Consider the following 20,857-nt stretch of genomic DNA (forward strand, 5'->3'; position numbering starts at 1 on the left):
CACAGATGACACGCGATTTTGGAATTATTCGAACACAGTGTTGCTAACCCGCGATTTTTCAAATTTGCCGCCTTTTACTACTGACAAGATTTGGTTGATCCAGTATATTTTCAAACCACCCACTTCACATAATGTTAATTATTGTCAATATAGACCCGCGATAGACCCGTCTATAAATGTGATTTAATATGTATTTGCAAAGACGTTTGACATTGACTAAGAAAAATGTGTTTTTTTTTACAAAGTACATACACAAAAAAAAAGTTTGCACCACTTTCTTAAGTTAGCGCCATAAGATTCAGGTGCAAACAACTTAATTGAGTGTAGTGGCCACCCCCCCTTTTAGGGGTTGAATTTTTCTAGCCTAAAATAGGGCCAGGGAGTTTCTTGACAGATTAGTAAAGTTTGCATCAAAATCCGTTCAGCCGTTTTCACGTGATGCGCGGTCAAATAAACAGATAAACAAACAGACAAAAATTCTAAAAACTGTTGGAACGTGTTCTGTTATCGATTCTAAGTATCGCCAACCAACTTTTTTTCGAATATCTTCCATGTACAGACTTTCGACCCTCTTCAGCTTTATTATATGTATAGATGGGTTATGTTAGTAGAAAAAGCCGACATTTACTAACTAAGTACTAATGGCAAATTGGTTTGCCAGACTATCAGTTGCTAATGTTGCTATTAGGTAGGTAATAAAACATATGGATTGTCATGGATACATTTTTATTTAGCTTTCATCGTAAAGAACGTATAATATTTACAAATATACCTACTTATAAAATATAATAGGTACTTGTAAGGTAAATGACGGGCTTGAAATATTTAATCCCATTTTATAAACTAACAGCAACACGTTTTTCAAAAGGTTTCCCGCCTTTGGTCAAACTTGTATGTTGATAATAAACTAAAATAATAATAACTACCTACTTATTCTAATAGTGCTTCATTCAGTGCCAGCGCGAGCTACGCGCTACGAGCGGAGCCGATTACATGGGAAAACCCGTATGTAGCGAAAAACGCCTACGAGCAGAGAACCCGCTAGGGCAGTGAGTGCGTTAAACTTCAGGAAAACTCAGGAACCTCTTAATCAACCAAAGATGTGCCGCTTCGGGGACCGGCATTTTCAACAAACTGTAATAAAACGCATATCTCCATGACTGTACCTTGTACATAAATCTAGGATTTTCATCAGTTAACGCCTTTACAAACGTCTCAATTATATCTATATCTTTTAAAGAATCGTAGTTCGAATTTTGAGTCGCGCTTTGCAGGTAGTCACTTAGGGCCGTTATTCTTTTTTCGAAAAGTTTCCGTTGCTCCGGGTCGAGATGGTCGAGCATTTTGCTGCAGGAGTTAGCTTGTGCTGCCAGTATGTTGCTAGATCCAACGAAACCTCCTGTAAAAAAAAGAAAAAAACTAAGGGTTTAAAAAAAACCATATTTTTTTTTATTTGTCCATCTGGACGCCATACTGTCTAGATCCATTGAAAATAGACAGTCTTAAAACTTTTGGCATAAATTGTGTTAGAAGTCGGATATCAGTTAGCTTGGTATGGTCATAATTTCATAGAAGTTTGAGGTTTAGCACTTGCACAGTCTGTGCTACCAAAATTGCTTCCAAACATAGAAGGTAGCATCCTATAGAAGTGGTCTACGCGTGCCTCCGTGAGGGACAAAACATGTAAATTCGACCAATCATAGCGTCGCATTGCGCCGCTATGATTGGTCGAATTTATTTGTTATGGTGGGCAACAAATGAATTCGACCAATCACGGTGGTCTATTTACGGTGGGAATAAAACAAGATGTGAGACTGTGACAAGGACAAACAATAATAGCGCTTTCGCTGCTACTCCTACTGAAAGATACATAAGACTATCCCGTTCTGTCAGTTATCCCCACCACTCATGCCCAATCCAGTTATACTAGATTCATGCTTCCAAATTAGCTTGGTCTGAATATTAACGCTGTAATCAAATCAGGAAAAAAGTGGCCAAACGGCCAATGAGGGAAAAGTTATATACTTTTTCCGCATAATTTAGCTCCCTATTACTATACAAAATGTATAGTCACCAGTGCCCTATTTATCAAAAGCTTGTAACTTGTAATACAAGTGGAAGTCCCTTTTTGACAGCTTTTGTTAGAAAGGGACTTCCACTTGTATAACAAGTTAGAAGCTTCTGATAAACAGGGAACTGGTCACCAGACGGGATTGTTACGCCATTTAGGGTCCTAGCTTTGTTGATCCATACTTACGCTATGGAATGTTCAATTTAGCTAGAACCCTAAATGGCGCAACAATCACGGAACGTGACTGTACTTCGCGAAGTAAATACCTAAACAAAAGGTTGAAAAAAATCCTACAATTATGCAAAATGAGCTAGCAATGTTCCATGTCAGAACACCGCACCGTCTATAAAAGTTCCTTTAAAAATTAGCATGCAAGAAAAGATCGAAGGAACCGTGCACCAACTAATGGATACTATCACTAACTTTAGTTTTATCAAGAAAGTTCATTTTCCCATGTTCGGTTTTTCTTATTTAAACCCAAACCCAATACAATAAGGACGTTCACACCAAAATGCATCTAAAGGCCCCAGTCAATGGGCCATCGCCGGCCACTCCAAGGGACGCATTTATGCGTTAGAGGGAGCAAGTGATATTGCTATCTCATTCTACCGCATGACTGCGTTCCTTGAAGTGGCCGGCGATGGCCCATTGTGTACTGGGGCCTTAACATAGGTACCTACTATTACCATCCCCTTGTATCAAGATTGGTTGAAACCGTTTGCGGGCTACCAATTTAACTAAGTGGTTTTCAGTAATTTGACAGCTGAACGAAGGGTAGTTACTGCGTGACTGCGATGATTACGTTATTTTGTTTCATTATGGATGATGTATTTGTTTTGTAAGACGCCGAGTTTGATCAGGCAATTTCCTGCTCGATAATGTAGGTATCTTTTAAGCGAAGATATTTATCCGAGTCCATTTGTAATAATGTTTTTGCGTGCGCTAGGAGGTACTAGTGTGTCTAGGCCTTTAGGTACATATTGGTTGTAATGTTACTAGCAATATAGAGGAAACCGCAAGTTTGTCAACATAACTATGTTTCAAGTTGGCCTTTTCCTATTAAGTTTATAAATATTTTTAAAAAAGCTGTGGAGACCATACATACAATCTTTCCTGACGGCACAGATGTAAGTCCATGGGTGCATAGCTCCATTCCATACGCAGTCCATGCTGTGTCCAAGCTAGTAAGTGATAATTTTCGGCTTTAGTCTAGAAAAACTCGCTTTGTCGAAAGTTGAAGCCATTGCCCATTACAAGTCTGACAGAGCTGAAAGACATTCAGCACCAGACATACTCGTAAGGTTTCCCTGCAGATCAACCAACAGTTCCCTACTAGTAAATCCACTGGCTCGTGTAGGTCGAAGCCTTGCCCGTTACGAACGTCACAGCTGTGAGCCCATGGTCTCGTAGCTCCATAAGTCCAGATCAGTTCACCGAGTTTCCTTATTTCTTTCCGTGGTTTTAGTCATAGGTACGCTTGTATAAGCTAAAGTTATTACCTGGTACAAAGGCCACAGCTGTGAGCGCATGGTCCCGTAGCTCCATCCGCAGCGCTCGCGTCCACGCCAGTAGGCCAGCTTTGCTCGCGCTGTACGGAGCGAAGCCTGGTAGGGGTTGAAGGCCGCAGTGACTTGCCACGTTGATTATCCGCGGTTGTAAGCCGTTCTGGTAAAATAAGACAAAAATGATATACCCACATTCTTTTTTTTCTTCTTCCAGTGCCATCTCCTACCGGAGGTCTGCTATCATGAGGGCTATACAAGCTTTAGACACAGCTGCGCGGAATAATAAGCGTGTGTGCTCTGTTTGAACCGTGCTCGCCATGAGTTACTTCTTCGTCCGGATGATTATTTTCCCTTGGATCTTTCCTTGGATAATGAGTTGATGTTGAGTTAATACTTCTCGTTTCGCATGAATGACCAAGGTACTGTAGCTTGCGTTTTTTGACCTTAAAACCTCGACCTCTTTATTTACTAATTGTAGCACTCTTTCGTTAGTTATCTATCCGTTTACTTAAGTTTAAGTTATGTAAGTATAAAATACTAAGTAGTGACCTTGGATATCGAGGAATAAAAATGGCTCAAATGTAAAGAAAAGTTTTCAGGTAAAATTAGCTTATAAAGTCCTATCATTAATATTCGTTTGATCATTAGGTACCTACTGAATGTGACACGTGTAAATAATATGTAGGTATATTTATGTTTAATAATAGGTATACTTAGATACGATCGATTCGTATGTTCGAGATAAAATTGACATTAGATTGTTATCTGTTATGTGTAAGAAATTGCTTGGTTATTACATATATATGGTGGCAAATATGTAGAACGAAAGTTTTTAGTGTTCCGCACTGCAAGTGGGTAAACCTAATTGGGTTTGCCAAAATATACTTACCCTTGTTGTAATTGTAATATTCAGACTTTTGCCTTCTCAGTTCACTAGATGAAGTTATTTAATAAGAATGTGATTCTCCATTAAATGTATGGAAAAAGTTTTAAAGTTTATTAATTTGTGGCTTTTTAGTACATTAACGTAAGTTGACCCCATGCGGAAAAGTGTGAGGTTTACTGCTGTGGAGCTACCTCTTCTTCTTCTTTCTCTTCTTTAAGGTCTTTGCTTCCTGGTCTCAAGGAGCTTTCAGACGAAACGTTTACCCTTCTGGGTTCTCCTATTTTCCAGGAAGCCATTTCTAACGCCGTAGAGGCCAGGAAGCGTCTCCTTTTACTCACCCAAGAACGCCTAAAATATATTAATGCCCATGTCGCCCTGACTCTGCTGCGTATGTGTTTCGCGGTTCCCAAAATTACATACCTGTTGAGAACCACTTCAACATGGTTGTGTCCGGGTGACATACCTTCTTTTGTTTTGACGGTGCATTGAGGGGTACGGCAGAGACTCTCTTGAATGTGTCTTTTTCAGACGAACAATGGACTCAAGCGTCTTTGCCAATACGTCACGGTGGCCTCGGTTTGCGGTGTGCGGGGGATGTGGGCTTGCCAGCCTTCCTAGCATCGGCACATGGAGTTGGTGACCTTGTCTTAAAAATTTTATGTTGTCAGGGAGAAAGGGTTACCATTCCGTTTGTCGAGGATGCACTGTCGAGGTGGACGGCTCGTTACCCTACGGCGTCGCTGCCCGAGGCTCCGCGAGTACAGCGACTTTGGGACAATGTGGGGGCTGGGGATGCTCTTGCACGGCTTATGGGGGTAGCCACGGGGGTGAAATTGGCCAGGTTGACGTCGGTGTCAAATGCCGAAGCGGGAGCGTGGTTGCAAGCTTTGCCTGCTCCTCCTCTGGGAACACTCCTGGACAACGACTCATTGCGGGTGGCAGTGGCTCTCCGCCTGGGCTGCGATGTTTGTGTGCCTCATAAATGCCTCTGCGGCTCCATGGTGGAGGCGACTGGCCATCACGCTTTGAGTTGTTGTGGTTGTTCAGGAAGGTTCCCGCTCTCAATGACATTGTAAGGAGGGCTTTAATATCCGCCAATATCCCCTGTGTCCTCGAGCCTCCGGGCCTCTGCCGCACCGATGGTAGAAGTCCGGACGGCTTGACTTTGGTGCCGTGGCAGAGGGGTAAGTGCCTGCTATGGGACGCCACGTGCGTTAGCACTTTCGCGGCCTCACACCTCGGCCGAACTGTGCGGACGGCTGGTGCCGCTGCAGATTTTGCCGCGGTCAAGAAGCGGGATAAGTACGCGAACCTGGCTAGTAATTATTATTTTGTGCCCCTTGCGTTTGAGACTACTGGGTGCTGGGGGTCGGAGGCTATTGCCTTTATTAGGGAAGTGGGACGTCGTATTAGGGAGAGGGGGGCTGACGCCCGCGCGGGTTCATACCTGGTGCAAAGGTTGTCCATGGCCATTCAACGTGGTAACGCTGCTAGTGTGATGGGTACCTTTGCGCCAGGGACAACTCGCGGGGGACTTTTTGACTAGGCTTAAGCTAGTCTTAAGTTGTTACTGTTTTTTTGTATAAATTTTGTATTTTGACAATTATGTAAATAAATGAGTTGACCCCTAGGAAACTATTAATACTGGATAGGAATTGAATCGATTGTCATAAAAAAATAGCATTTGAAAAATAAAAGATTTCATTTTCTCATACAAATTGTATGGGAAAAGATTTCTTCGATATGTGGCTTTTCTAACCGGAAATTTTTGTTTGGTCCAAATTTGCATCAAAAAGAAGTTCGCCAAAAATTACCTTTTTCTCACACCCTGTATGTTTTTTACAAAATCTGTAACTGGCAATCTCCATCAATTTGAAATCGAGGGAAGGTCTTCTAAGACCATTTTCGCGTAGCAGCACGGGATCTGGTAACTGCTCTCATTGACCCAATAAGAAACCCACTCTAGTGTAGGATGGCTCTAATTGTAAGTCTTACTATTTTAAGTTGTCAAGCTTATTTCTCTTCTCTTCTGTCCTATTGATCTTCTGTCTCTATCAAGGTATATTGGAGTGACACGGACTTACTTGTGAGAGTTGTGAGGTCCTCAGTTGCGGCAGGAAAGCGGAGACCACCCTCATAGCACCAAGCAGGTTCACGTTCACAGTGTTTTCTATCATGGAAGGAGTCTGCCACTCGTAGTCGCCTATAGTCATGACACCGGCGTTGTTGACAACGGCGTATAGGCCTGAAATGTAATAGGTACAAGATTTGAAAAGTTTGTATACCTACCTACTCAAACACACCCGCCTTGTCAGGAGAAAAAGGCGCAAATGAAGGTATTTATTTATTATCTGCTATGTTTGTTTAGTACGGGTCAAATCTCCCCAAGTACCCAATGAAGCTGAAAATGCATACATTTGTAAAAGTCTGGTGACAATGCAATATTATGGTACCTTAGTCAATTTGTGTAATAATGTCGTATAGTCTACATATTTAATATAAAATTTACAATTTTGGGTTAGCCTCTTAAAAACTTACACGCGTAACAAGTCACTAGAAAATGCTAGTAAATAAAACCTTTTCGCCGCCACGTCAATGAAGTAATAAAGTGTCATCACTCATCAGCGCCATGTCAAAAATTGCTCGTAAACAAACCTGACCAAAACTACGACTTGATATCAAGTCGTGGCGTGTGGGGCACGAAATGTTCGGACTTCATATCAAGTCAATGGCGGTAAAAGGGTTAAAGTATAATTCAATGCATGTTGACAATATTAGAGAAGCATATTGATTTATTCTAGGTATTTATGTGCAAAGGTACATATACACATACATAAACAGGGTGCATTACATTTTTTATAATTACTTTTCATATATTATAGTTTGATATATCGTTATTTTGAATAACGTAACGAATGGCATACTACCGCAATACCTAATTAACGATATACATCATGTTATTATTGGTATAATGGTCATAAGGTATATTTACACTTCGTCTAATATACATTGCCATAATTATTACATACTCTAAAGCATATTATTTGTTATAACAAGTGATATCACATAATTATTTGTGTGGCATAATAGTTGCATGACATAAATGGGTTAGGTTAGGTTAGAACTGCGACTCTGCACAAACGAATAACTAACTAGCAAAAGGAGGGTTAGGTTAGGTTAGAACTTTGACCCTCCGTAGAATAAAATACCTACCAAATAATGGTTTAGGTTGAGTTTGAACTGCGGCCCTCGCAAAATTGAAAACCGTGAAAAATTTGGTTAGGTTAGGTTAGAACTGCGACCTCCCTAGAATAAAAACTTAAAAAGTTTGTAAAACTTTACGTTATCATTAAATGAAATATAACAAAAAATGTTATACAATATATGTATTTATATTTGAAAATTGTATGAAGTATTACGTTATACAAACATATATTATAACAAATGTCATTATAAAGCATGTATTTATACTAATTAATAATTATATTACAATAGGCATTATATCAATGACAGTTTAGATGAAATGACAATATAACAAAGGAAACGTATAATAAAAACTAGCTGTTGCCCGCGACTTCGTACGCGTGGATTTGTATATTGGTGGTTATATATTCTACATTAGCTTAGAACATTATGCAGCAAGAGATTGCGGTTGGACGGTTAATCATTTCTTAATTATTAATATTATACGACGCATGAGACTTGTCTTTCACAACCTACGAAGTTTCAAGCCCCTAACTGAATAAAATTGTCCTCGATGTAATCCCTCTAAACCCCCTTAGAAGATTTTCATGTCCTCTATTTAATAAAACCTACTACCTAACTACCTATTTACGAAGTTTCAAGTTCCTAGCTTTAAATAAAATTTGCACCCTAAGACGAACTTTCATCCCCTTTTTAACCCCCTTAGGGGTTGAATTTCCAAAAACGTTGCAATTACATTTTTTGTAATCGGCTATTATGCCTTTCTAAGAAGTTTCAAAGCATTTGTAATGGATTCAAACATTCAACCCCTGTTTAACCCTGTTAGGGGATGAATTATACAAAACGCTGAAATTACTTTCCCTGTATTTTAATAATATCCCGAAATACAAAGATTCAAGTCCCGCGTTCGAAAAAATGTTTGATATCCATACAAACTTTCAACCCCTTTTTCACCACTTTAGGGGATGAATATTCAATAACGCTGAAATTCGTTTTCTTGTATTTTAATAACATATATATTTACGAAGTTTCAAGTTCCTAGCTTAAAATAAAATTTGAACTCCATACAAAATTTCAACCCCTTTTTAACCCTGTTAGGGGATTTACAAAACGCTGAAATAACTTTTCCTGTCTTCTAATAATATCCCCAAATACAACGATTCAAGTCCCGCACTCTCAAAAATATTTGATATCCGTACAAATTTCCAACCCCATGTTTTACCACCTTGGGGGATGAATTTTTAAAAACGCTGAAATTTGTTTTCTTGTATCTTAATTCAATACCTTTTTGCAAAGTTTCAAGTTCCTAGCTTAAAATAAAATTTGCACCCTAAGACGAACTTTCATCCCCTTTTTAACCCCCTTAGGGGTTGAATTTCCAAAAACGTTGCAATTACTTTTTTTTGTAATCGGCTATTATGCCTTTCTAAGAAGTTTCAAAGCATTTGTAATGGATTCAAACTTTCACCCCTGTTTAACCCTGTTAGGGGATGAATTATACAAAACGCTGAAATTCCTTTTCCTGTATTTTAATAATATTCCGAAATACAAAGATTCAAGTCCCGCGTTCGAAAAAATGTTTGATATCCATACAAACTTTCAACCCCTTTTTAACCCTGTTAGGGGATGAATTTTACAAAACGCTGAAATAACTTAACCTGTCTTCTAATAATATCCCCAAATACAAAGATTCAAGTCCCGCACTCTCAAAAATATTTTATATCCGTACAAATTTTCAACCCCATGTTTTACCACCTTGGGGAATGAATTTTTAAAAACGCTGAAATTTGTTTTCTTGTATCTTAATTCAAAACCTTTTTGCAAAGTTTCAAGTCCCTAGCTTAAAATAAAATTTGCACTCTAAGACGAACTCTAATGCCCTTTTTAACCCCCTTAGGGGTTGAATTTCCAAAAACGTTGCAATTACTTTTTTTTGTTATCGGCTATTATGCCTTTCTAAGAAGTTTCAAAGCATTTGTAATGGATTCAAACTTTCAACCCCTGTTTAACCCTGTTAGGGGATGAATTTTACAAAACGCTGAAATTACTTTTCCTGTATTTTAATAATATCCCCAAATACAAAGATTCAAGTCCCGCGTTCGAAAAAATGTTTGATATCCATACAAACTTTCAACCTTTTTTTCACCACTTTGGGGGATGAATATTCAAAAACGCTGGAATTAGTTTTCTTGTATTTTAATAACATATATTTTTACGACGTTTCAAGTTCCTAGCTTAAAATAAAATTTGAACGCCATACAAAATTTCAACCCCTTTTTAACCCTGTTAGGGGATGAATTTTACCAAACGCTGAAATAACTTTTCCTGTCTTCTAATAATATCCCCAAATACAAAGATTCAAGTCCCGCACTCTCAAAAATATTTGATATCCGTACAAATTTTTAATCCCATGTTTTACCACCTTGGGGAATGAATTTTTAAAAACGCTGAAATTTGTTTTCTTGTATCTTAATTTAATACTTATTTGCAAAGTTTCAAGTTCGTAGCTTAAAATAAAATTTGCACCCTAAGACGAACTTTCATCCCTTTTTTAACCCCCTTAGGGGTTGAATTTCCAAAAACGTTGCAATTACTTTTTTTTGTTATCGGCTATTATGCCTTTCTAAGAAGTTTCAAAGCATTTGTAATGGATTCAAACTTTCAACCCCTGTTTAACCCTGTTAGGGGATGAATTTTACAAAACGCTGAAATTACTTTTCCTGTATTTTAATAATATCCCCAAATACAAAGATTCAAGTCCCGCGTTCGAAAAAATGTTTGATATCCATACAAACTTTCAACCCCTTTTTAACCCTGTTAGGGGATGAATTTTACAAAACGCTGAAATAACTTAACCTGTCTTCTAATAATATCCCCAAATACAAAGATTCAAGTCCCGCACTCTCAAAAATATTTTATATCCGTACAAATTTTCAACCCCATGTTTTACCACCTTGGGGGATGAATTTTTAAAAACGCTGAAATTTGTTTTCTTGTATCTTAATTCAAAACCTTTTTGCAAAGTTTCAAGTCCCTAGCTTAAAATAACATTTGCACTCTAAGACGAACTCTAATGCCCTTTTTAACCCCCTTAGGGGTTGAATTTCCAAAAACGTTGCAATTACTTTTTTTTGTTATCGGCTATTATGCCTTTCTAAGAAGTTTCAAAGCATTTGTAATGGATTCAAACTTTCAACCCCTGTTTAACCCTGTTAGGGGATGAATTTTACAAAACGCTGAAATTACTTTTCCTGTATTTTAATAATATCCCCAAATACAAAGATTCAAGTCCCGCGTTCGAAAAAATGTTTGATATCCATACAAACTTTCAACCTTTTTTTCACCACTTTGGGGGATGAATATTCAAAAACGCTGGAATTAGTTTTCTTGTATTTTAATAACATATATTTTTACGACGTTTCAAGTTCCTAGCTTAAAATAAAATTTGAACGCCATACAAAATTTCAACCCCTTTTTAACCCTGTTAGGGGATGAATTTTACCAAACGCTGAAATAACTTTTCCTGTCTTCTAATAATATCCCCAAATACAAAGATTCAAGTCCCGCACTCTCAAAAATATTTGATATCCGTACAAATTTTTAATCCCATGTTTTACCACCTTGGGGAATGAATTTTTAAAAACGCTGAAATTTGTTTTCTTGTATCTTAATTTAATACTTATTTGCAAAGTTTCAAGTTCGTAGCTTAAAATAAAATTTGCACCCTAAGACGAACTTTCATCCCTTTTTTAACCCCCTTAGGGGTTGAATTTCCAAAAACGTTGCAATTACTTTTTTTTGTTATCGGCTATTATGCCTTTCTAAGAAGTTTCAAAGCATTTGTAATGGATTCAAACTTTCAACCCCTGTTTAACCCTGTTAGGGGATGAATTTTACAAAACGCTGAAATTACTTTTCCTGTATTTTAATAATATCCCCAAATACAAAGATTCAAGTCCCGCACTCTCAAAAATATTTGATCTCCGTACAAATTTTCAACCCCTTTTTTACCACCTTGGGGGATGAATTTTTAAAAACGCTGAAATAAGTTTTCTTGTTTTTTAATTTAATACCTTTTTACGAAGTTTCAAGGTCCTAGCTTAAAATAAAATTTGCACCCCAGGACAAGTTTCATCCCCTTTTTTACCCCCTTAGAGGTTGAATTACCTAAAACGTCGCAATTACTTTTTTTGTCATCGGCTATTATGCCTTTCTAAGAAGTTTCAAAGCATTTGTAATGGATTCAATCTTTCAACCCCTGTTTTACCCTGTTAGGGGATGAATTTTACAAAACGCTGAAATTACTTTTCCTGTATTTTAATAATATCCCCAAATACAAAGATTCAAGTCCCGCACTCTCAAAAATATTTGATCTCCGTACAAATTTTCAACCCCTTTTTTACCACCTTGGGGGATGAATTTTTAAAAACGCTGAAATTAGTTTTCTTGTTTTTTAATTTAATACCTTTTTTCGAAGTTTCAAGGTCCTAGCTTAAAATAAAATTTGCACCACAGGACAAAGTTTCATCCCCTTTTTTACCCCCTTAGAGGTTGAATTAACTAAAACGTCGCAATTACTTTTTTTGTCATCGGCTATTATGCCTTTCTAAGAAGTTTCAAAGCATTTGTAATGGATTCAACTTTCAACCCCTTTTTAACCCTGTTAGGGGATGAATTTTCAAAAACGCTGAAATTGCTTTTCCTGTCTTATAATAATATCCCCATATACAAAGTTTCAAGTCCAACACTCACAAAAATATTTGATCTCCATACAAATTTTCAACCCCCTTTTCACCACCTTGGGGGATGAATTTTCGAAAACGCAGAAATTCATTTTCTTGTTTTTTAATTTAATACCTTTTTACGAAGTTTCAAGGTCCTAGCCTAAAATAAAATTTGCACCCCAGGACAAAGTTTCATCCCCTTTTTTACCCCCTTAGAGGTTGAATTACCTAAAACGTCGCAATTACTTTTTTTTGTCATCGGCTATTATGCCTTTCTAAGAAGTTTCAAAGCATTTGTAATGGATTCAAACTTTCAACCCCTTTTTAACCCTGTTAGGGGATGAATTTTCAAAAACGCTGAAATTACTTTTCCCGTCTTATAATAATATCCCCATATACAAAGTTTCAAGTCTAACACTCAGAAAAATATTTGATCTCCATATAAACTTTCAACCCCTTTTTCACCACCTTTGGGGATGAATTTTCGAAAATGCAGAAATTAATTTTCTTGTTTTTTAATATAGTACATTTTACAAAGTTTCAATTTCCTAGCTCAAAATAAAACTTGAACCCCATACAAACTTTCATCCCCTTTTTAACCCCCTTAGGGGTTGAATTTCTCAAAATCGCTCCTTAGCTCTTATACATTTTATAAATGCAACCTAGTGTCCAAATTTCAACTTTCTAGCATTTGTAGTTTCGGCTCTACGTTGATGAGTCAGTCAGTCAGTCAGTCAGTCAGTCAGTCAGTCAATCAGTCAGGACACGTGCATTTATATATATAGATTACATTATAACGTATAATAATATATCAAATGGCGTTATAACAAATGTATGATAGTTTTTTAGGGTTCCGTAGCCAAATGGCAAAAAACGGAACCCTTATAGATTCGTCATGTCTGTCTGTCTGTCCGTCCGTCTGTCCGTCTGTCTGTCCGTCCGTATGTCACAGCGACTTTTTTCCGAAACTATAAGAACTATACTGTTGAAACTTGGTAAGTAGATGTATCTGTGAACCGCATTACGATTTTCACACAAAAAAAATAGAAAAAAAAACAATAGATTTTGGGGGTTCCCCATACTGTAAACTGAAACTCAAAAATTTTTTTTTCGTCAAACCCATACGTGTATGGATAGGTCTTCAAAAATGATATTGAGGTTTCTAATATAATTTTTTTCTAAAATGAATAGTTTGCGCGAGAGACACTTCCAAAGTGGTAAGCACGTGCCAGTACACACACAACACGCAACATGAGCATCATTACCTAAGTTAAGTAAGATTTATAAGAATTAAGCGTTGTACAGTCTTTTCATTTTTGTAAAAGGTCCTGGCAGAATATCAGCGATGTGGCTTGCCGCATCACCATGCTGAGCCAGCGCCTATTCTCTGCCACGACACATGGTTTTGTATTTGTTTTATTTTTCATTTACTTTAAGATTTTGTAAACTAATTTTTATGTTAATTTTAAGCTGCATGTCTTCTTTCATCTATGTACCATGTATGTTGTGGAAACGAATAAAGTTTTTATCTATCTATCTATCTATCTAAAATGTGTGTCCCCCCCCCTGTAACTTCTAAAATAAGAAAATGATAAAACTAAAAAAAATATATGATGTACATTACCATGAAAACTTCCACCGAAAATTGGTTTGAACGAGATCTAGTAAGTAGTTTTTTTTAATACGTCATAAATCCCCTCAATACGGAACCCTTCATGGGCGAGTCAGACTCGCACTTGGCCGCTTTTTTATAATTATATTAAGCATTACATACCCACAGAAACAGACTTTGTCATGTAGACATGAGCGCTGGATTACTTATCTCTTAAACTATACTTGATCCAGCAGATCTTGTCAGTAGAAAAAGGCGGCAAATTTGAAAAATGTAGGCGCGAAGGGATATCGTCCCATAGAATATTTGAATTTCGCGCCTTTTTTTACTGACAAGATTTGCTTGAGCAGCTATAGTTTGTTTAAGATTATATACATAATAATCTATATATATAAATGCAAGTGTCCTGACTGACTGACTGACTGACTGATTCATCAACGCACAGCCGAAACTACAAAAGCTAGAAAGTTGAAATTTGCACATTAGGTTGCATTTGTAAAGTGTACAAGAGATAAGAAGCGATTTTGAAAAATTCAACCCGTAAGGGGGTTAAAAAGGGGATGAAAGGTTGTATGGGGTTCAAGTTTTAGTTTAAGCTAGAAATTTGAAACTTTGTGAAAATGTATTATATTAAAAAACAAGAAAACTAATTTCAGCGTTTTCGAAAATTCATCCCCCAAGGTGGTGAAAAAGGGGTTGAAAGTTTATATGGAGATCAAATATTTTTGTGAGTGTGTGACTTTAAACTTTGTATATGGGTATATTATTATAAGACAGGAAAAGTAATTTCAGCGTTTCTGAAAATTCATCCCCTAACAGGGTTAAAAGGGGGTTGAAAGTTTGAATCCATTACAAATGCTTTGAAACTTCTTAGAAAGGCATAATTGCCGATTACAAAAAAAGTAATTGCGACGTTTTAGGAAATTCAAGCCCTAAGGGGGTAAAAAAAGGGGATGAAACTTTGTCTTGGGGTGCAAATTTTATTTTAAGCTAGGACCTTGAAACTTTGCAAAAAGGTATGAAATTAAAAAACAAGAAAACTAATTTCAGCGTTTTTAAAAATTCATCCCCCGAGGTGGTGAAAAAGGGGTTGAAAGTTTGTACGGAGATCAAATATTATTGAGAGTGCGGGACTTGAGTCTTTGTATAAAGCCATATTATTAAAACACAAGAAAAGTGATTTCAGCGTTTTTAAAAATTCATCCCTTAAAAGGGTTAAAAAGGGGATGAAAGGTTGTATGGGGTTCAAGATTTATTTTAAGCTAGGAATTTGAAACTTTGTAAAAATGTATTATATTAAAAAATAATAAAACTAATTTCAGCGTTTTCGAAAACTCATCCCCCAAGGTGGTGAAAAAGGGGTTGAAAGTTTGTATGGAGATCAAATATTTTTGTGAGTGTGTGACTTTAAAGTTTGTATATGGGTATATTATTATAAGACAGGAAAAGTAATTTCAGCGTTTTTGAAAATTCATCCCCTAACAGGGTTAAAAAGGGGTTGAAAGTTTGAATCCATTACATTTGAAGCATTTGCTTTGAAACTTTTTAGAAAGGCATAATAGCCGATTGCAAAAAAAAGGAATTGCGACGTTTTAGGAAATTCAACCCCTAAGGGGGTAAAAAAGGGGATGAAACTTTGTCTTGGGGTGCAAATTTTATTTTAAGCTAAGACCTTGAAACATCGCAAAAAGGTATTAAATTAGAAAACAACAAAACTAATTTCAGTGTTTATAAAAATTCATCCCCCGAGTTGGTGAAAAAGGGGTTGAAAGTTTGTACGGAGATCAAATATTTTTTTAGATTGCAGGACTTGAATCTTTGTATAAAGCCATATATTAACTCTCAAGAAAAGTAATTTCAGTGTGTTCAAAAATTCATCCCTTAAAAGGGTTAAAAAGGGGATGAAAGGTTGTATGGGGTTCAAGATTTATTTTAAGCTAGGAATTTGAAACTTTGTAAAAATGTATTATATTAAAAAATAATAAAACTCATTTCAGCGTTTTCGAAAACTCATCCCCCAAGGTGGTGAAAAAGGGGTTGAAAGTTTGTATGGAGATCAAATATTTTTGTGAGTGTGTTACTTTAAACTTTGTATATGGGTATATTATTATAAGACAGGAAAAGTAATTTCAGCGTTTTTGAAAATTCATCCCCTAACAGGGTTAAAAAGGGGTTGAAAGTTTGAATCCATTACAAATGCTTTGAAACTTTTTAGAAAGGCATAATAGCCGATTGCAAAAAAAAGGGAATTGCGACGTTTTAGGAAATTCAAGCCCTAAGGGGGTAAAAAAAGGGGATGAAACTTTGTCTTGGGGTGCAAATTTTATTTTAAGCTAAGACCTTGAAACATCGCAAAAAGGTATTAAATTAGAAAACAACAAAACTAATTTCAGTGTTTTTAAAAATTCATCCCCCGAGTTGGTGAAAAAGGGGTTGAAAGTTTGTACGGAGATCAAATATTTTTTAGATTGCAGGACTTGAATCTTTGTATAAAGCCATATATTAACTCTCAAGAAAAGTAATTTCAGTGTGTTCAAAAATTCATCCCTTAAAAGGGTTAAAAAGGGGATGAAAGGTTGTATGGGGTTCAAGATTTATTTTAAGCTAGGAATTTGAAACTTTGTAAAAATGTATTATATTAAAAAATAATAAAACTAATTTCAGCGTTTTCGAAAACTCATCCCCCAAGGTGGTGAAAAAGGGGTTGAAAGTTTGTATGGAGATCAAATATTTTTGTGAGTGTGTGACTTTAAACTTTGTATATGGGTATATTATTATAAGACAGGAAAAGTAATTTCAGCGTTTTTGAAAATTCATCCCCTAACAGGGTTAAAAAGGGGTTGAAAATTTGAATCCATTACAAATGCTTTGAAACTTTTTAGAAAGGCATAATAGCCGATTGCAAAAAAAAGGAATTGCGACGTTTTAGTAAATTCAACCCCTAAGGGGGTAAAAAAGGGGATGAAACTTTGTCTTGGGGTGCAAATTTTATTTTAAGCTAAGACCTTGAAACATCGCAAAAAGGTATTAAATTAGAAAACAACAAAACTAATTTCAGTGTTTTTAAAAATTCATCCCCCGAGTTGGTGAAAAAGGGGTTGAAAGTTTGTACGGAGATCAAATATTTTTTAGATTGCGGGACTTGAATCTTTGTATAAAGCCATATTATTAACTCTCAAGAAAAGTAATTTCAGCGTGTTCAAAAATTCATCCCTTAAAAGGGTTAAAAAGGGGTTGAAAGATTGTATAGGGTTTATATTTTATTTTAACCTACGAATTTGTAACTTCGTAAAAAGTTATTTCATTAAAAGAGAAGAAAACTATTGTTAGCGTTTTTCAAAATTCTACATTTAAGGTGGTGAAAAAGGGGTTGAAAATTTGTATGGAGGTCAATATTTTTTGTAAGTACGGGACTTGAATCTTTGTATAATGACATATTATTATAATACGAGAAAAGTAATTTCAGCGTTTTTAAAAATTCATACCCTATAAGGGTCCAAAAGGGTTGAAAGTTTGTATAGGGTTCAAATTTTATTTAAAGCTAGGAACTTGAAACTTCGTAAAAAGGTATTTTATTAAAAAACAATAAACCTATTCAGCGTTTTTAAAAATTCATCCCCCGAGGAGGTGAAAAAGGGGTTGAAAGTTTGTATGGAGTTCAAATATTTTTGAGAGTGCGAGACTTAAATCTTTGTATAAAGCCATAGTATTAGAACACAAGAAAACTTATTTCAGCGTTTTTAAAAATTCATCCCATAACAGGGTTAAAAAGGGGTTGAAAGATTGTATAGGTTATAATTTTATTTAAAGCTAGGAACTTGAAGCTTCGTAAAAAGGTATTTTATAAGAGAAAAGAAAACTAATTTCAGAGTTTTTGATAATTCATCCCCCAAGGTGGTGAAGGGGGTCGAAAATTTGTATGGAACCCAAATATTTATCGGAGTGCGGGACTTGAATCGTTGTATAAAGGCATATTATTACAATACAAGAAAAGTAATTTCAGCGTTTTTAAAAATTCATCCCCTAAAAGTTTAAACAGGGGTTGAGAGTTGGTAGAGGGTTCAAATTTTATTTAAAGCTAGGAACTTCAAACTTCGTAAATAGGTAGTTAGGTAGTAGGTTTTATTAAATAGTGGACTTGAAAATCTTCTGGGGGTTGAGAGAGATTATATCGAGATTATCGAGAACAATTTTATTCAGTTAGGGGCTTGAAACTTCGTAGCCAGGTTGTGAAAGACAAATCTCATGCGTTGTATAATAATTAACAAATAATTAACCATCCCTACTGCTATCTTTTGCTGCATAATGTTCTAAGCTAATGTAGAATTTATAACCACCAATATACAAATCCACGCGTACGAAGTCGCGGGCAACAGCTAGTCATAAAATAAGTATAGATACTCGTACACCGTATAAGAACACAATTCTCTGTGCCACTCCACCACGGGACAGGCTTAGCCTAGTGATAGTGTGATCCCCAAAATTGATATATATGTAATTGCCTGATTTCAAATATAAAATTTTACCATCCCACTAACCCGAGGTTAAGCGGTTTAACCGTTAACGCAGTGTGAAATTGTACTGGTAACAATGTAACTCCAGGTTTAACCGGTCAACCCCGGGTTAGTGAATGGTACAAGTGGTCCTAAGTGCTTTATATTCGATCAGAATCCTTATCATACATAACAAGAGGTAAACTTAGAAAAACAAAAAACTAAACAAAACTTACTGTAATTAGGATTATCTCTCAACAGCCCATTCACATACTCCTTAAACCCAGCAACACTATCTCCACTCGTCACATCCAAATGGCACGAATGAACCTTTAATTTCTCCAGAGACTTGGCCGCTTTAGAATCCACACCATTCAACATTCCAGCTACCGTCACCATGCCCTCGCGGGCAATGCGAGTAGCTAACGCGTATCCTAAACCACTGTCGCATCCCGTGATAGCTACTACACGATTCATTATAATACGCCGGTCAAATAATACGATATCATGCAGAGAATAGTCTAGATAAGAGGAAAGTCGGTGTTCAACTGCGGCGAGAACAGGATCCCATTTAAAACAGGTTTCGTGTTTCGTTGCATATTAAAAACGAATTTCATGTTTATATTTACGATTGGGTTTCAGAGGCGAATCACTTATTTCGTTCGTTCATCTATTTTTAGGGTTCCGTACCTACCCAAAGGGTAAAAACGGGACCCTATTACTAAGACTCCGCTGTCCGTCTGTCTGTCTGTCACCGGGCTGTAACTCATGAACCGTGATAGCTAGACAGTTGAATTTTCACAGATGATGTATTTCTGTTGCCGCTGTAACAACAATTACTAAAGCAAAATTAAATAAATATTTAAATGGGGCTCCCATATAACAACATGATAACAACACATTTATGCCGTTTTTTTGTGTAATGGTACGGAACCCTTCGTGCGCGAGTCTGACTCGCACTTGGCCGGTTTTTTTAATTGTATGTCTATAAAGATAAAAATACCTACTGACATTTTATTAAACTTTTTTAATTCGTAGTAGTCTCTTCGGTTACCGCGAGTTACCTACTCATGAAATAAAAATATGTAAGCGGGCTATATCGACGTTTTCTTAGATTTGAAAGGGACGACATTACAATGTTGCCACTTTTTAGGGTTCCGTACCCAAAGGGTAAAAACGGAACCCTATTACTAAGACTCCGCTGTCCGTCCGTCCGTCCGTCCGTCCGTCCGTCCGTCTGTCACCAGGCTGTACCTCCCGAACCGTGATAGCTAGACAGTTGAAATTTTCACAGATGATGTATTTCTGTTGCCGCTATAACAACATTAACAACAAATACTAAAAACAGAATAAAATAAAGATTTAAGTGGGGCTCCCATACAACAAACGTGATTTTTGACCGAAGTTAAGCAACGTCGGGCGGGGCCAGTACTTGGATGGGTGACCGTTTTTTTGCTTGTTTTGCTCTATTTTTTGTTGATGGTGCGGAACCCTCCGTGCGCGAGTCCGACTCGCACTTGGCCGGTTTTTAATTCCTACAATATCTTGTCAGACTGTAGATAGATATTCGCGGCCGGCCCGCTGATTAGAAAATTCATATGAGGTCGAGAAATGTTGAATTCAACAAAGACATTCCAATAAAAGAGGATTCGTTTCGGCACGAATGCTCATCTGAGGGATTAGGCGTATTGAACGGAAACAATCTTGTACTTATGGTTGACTTAATGCGGGATCAGATCTTTTCGAGTTGAAAGTGTTTCGAGAATTCTCGCAAACAAACTGTGTTCCGATTTTGTGAGGATCATACGATTTAATTATTACGGACCTTGAACTGTCACTTATTGATTGAGATTAACGAGTATGTACCTACCTACTTTCGTGAGACACAGACATAAATCATTAATACTTACAACAAAGTAGCTTCCGCTGTCTGTCTGTCCATATGTATGCTTAGGTAGATCTTTAAAACTACGCAAAGGATTTTGATGCGGTTTTTTTTAATAGATAAGTACAGTGATTCAAGAGCAAGGTTTATGTATAATTTGTTAACACACAGACACAGAGACAGCGGCGCCGGCCATCTACTTCAGCGGAATGACGTCATCAAAATGACTCCCGCCTCGTTGCGAATATTGCACATTGCATACTTCGTAGCCCAGGTGACAAAAGCTAAATTTTAACCGACTTTCAAAGGAGGAGATTATGAAGGAAAAGAAATCGTTGTTTTGCTTATTTATCAAGCAAATTCATTGCCAACGTAACCGAATTTGAATCGCGACGGCGCTTAGAGCTGGATGCCAAGCGCGATGAAGTAAAAGCCAGACCACCTGCGGCAATACATTATTATTACACAAATGGTGTG

The 20,857-nt window shown here is 36.8% G+C and overlaps 1 protein-coding gene across 1 annotated transcript; it reads right to left on the reverse strand.

Annotated features, from left to right (window-relative positions):
• Positions 1-1,051: 1,051 nt before the first annotated feature.
• On the reverse strand, positions 1,052-20,388 carry LOC134650810 (D-beta-hydroxybutyrate dehydrogenase, mitochondrial). Its single transcript, XM_063505744.1, has 5 exons — positions 20,370-20,388; positions 18,732-19,016; positions 6,547-6,707; positions 3,571-3,736; positions 1,052-1,399 (listed from the first exon to the last, which is right to left on the reverse strand). Exons 1-5 carry the CDS (start codon positions 20,386-20,388, stop codon positions 1,059-1,061), a joined length of 972 nt encoding a protein of 323 aa, XP_063361814.1. The 3' UTR covers positions 1,052-1,058.
• Positions 20,389-20,857: the final 469 nt, after the last annotated feature.

The sequence above is a fragment of the Cydia amplana genome, chromosome 9, assembly GCF_948474715.1.
Source record: "Cydia amplana chromosome 9, ilCydAmpl1.1, whole genome shotgun sequence".
Taxonomy (NCBI): Eukaryota; Metazoa; Arthropoda; class Insecta; order Lepidoptera; family Tortricidae; genus Cydia; species Cydia amplana.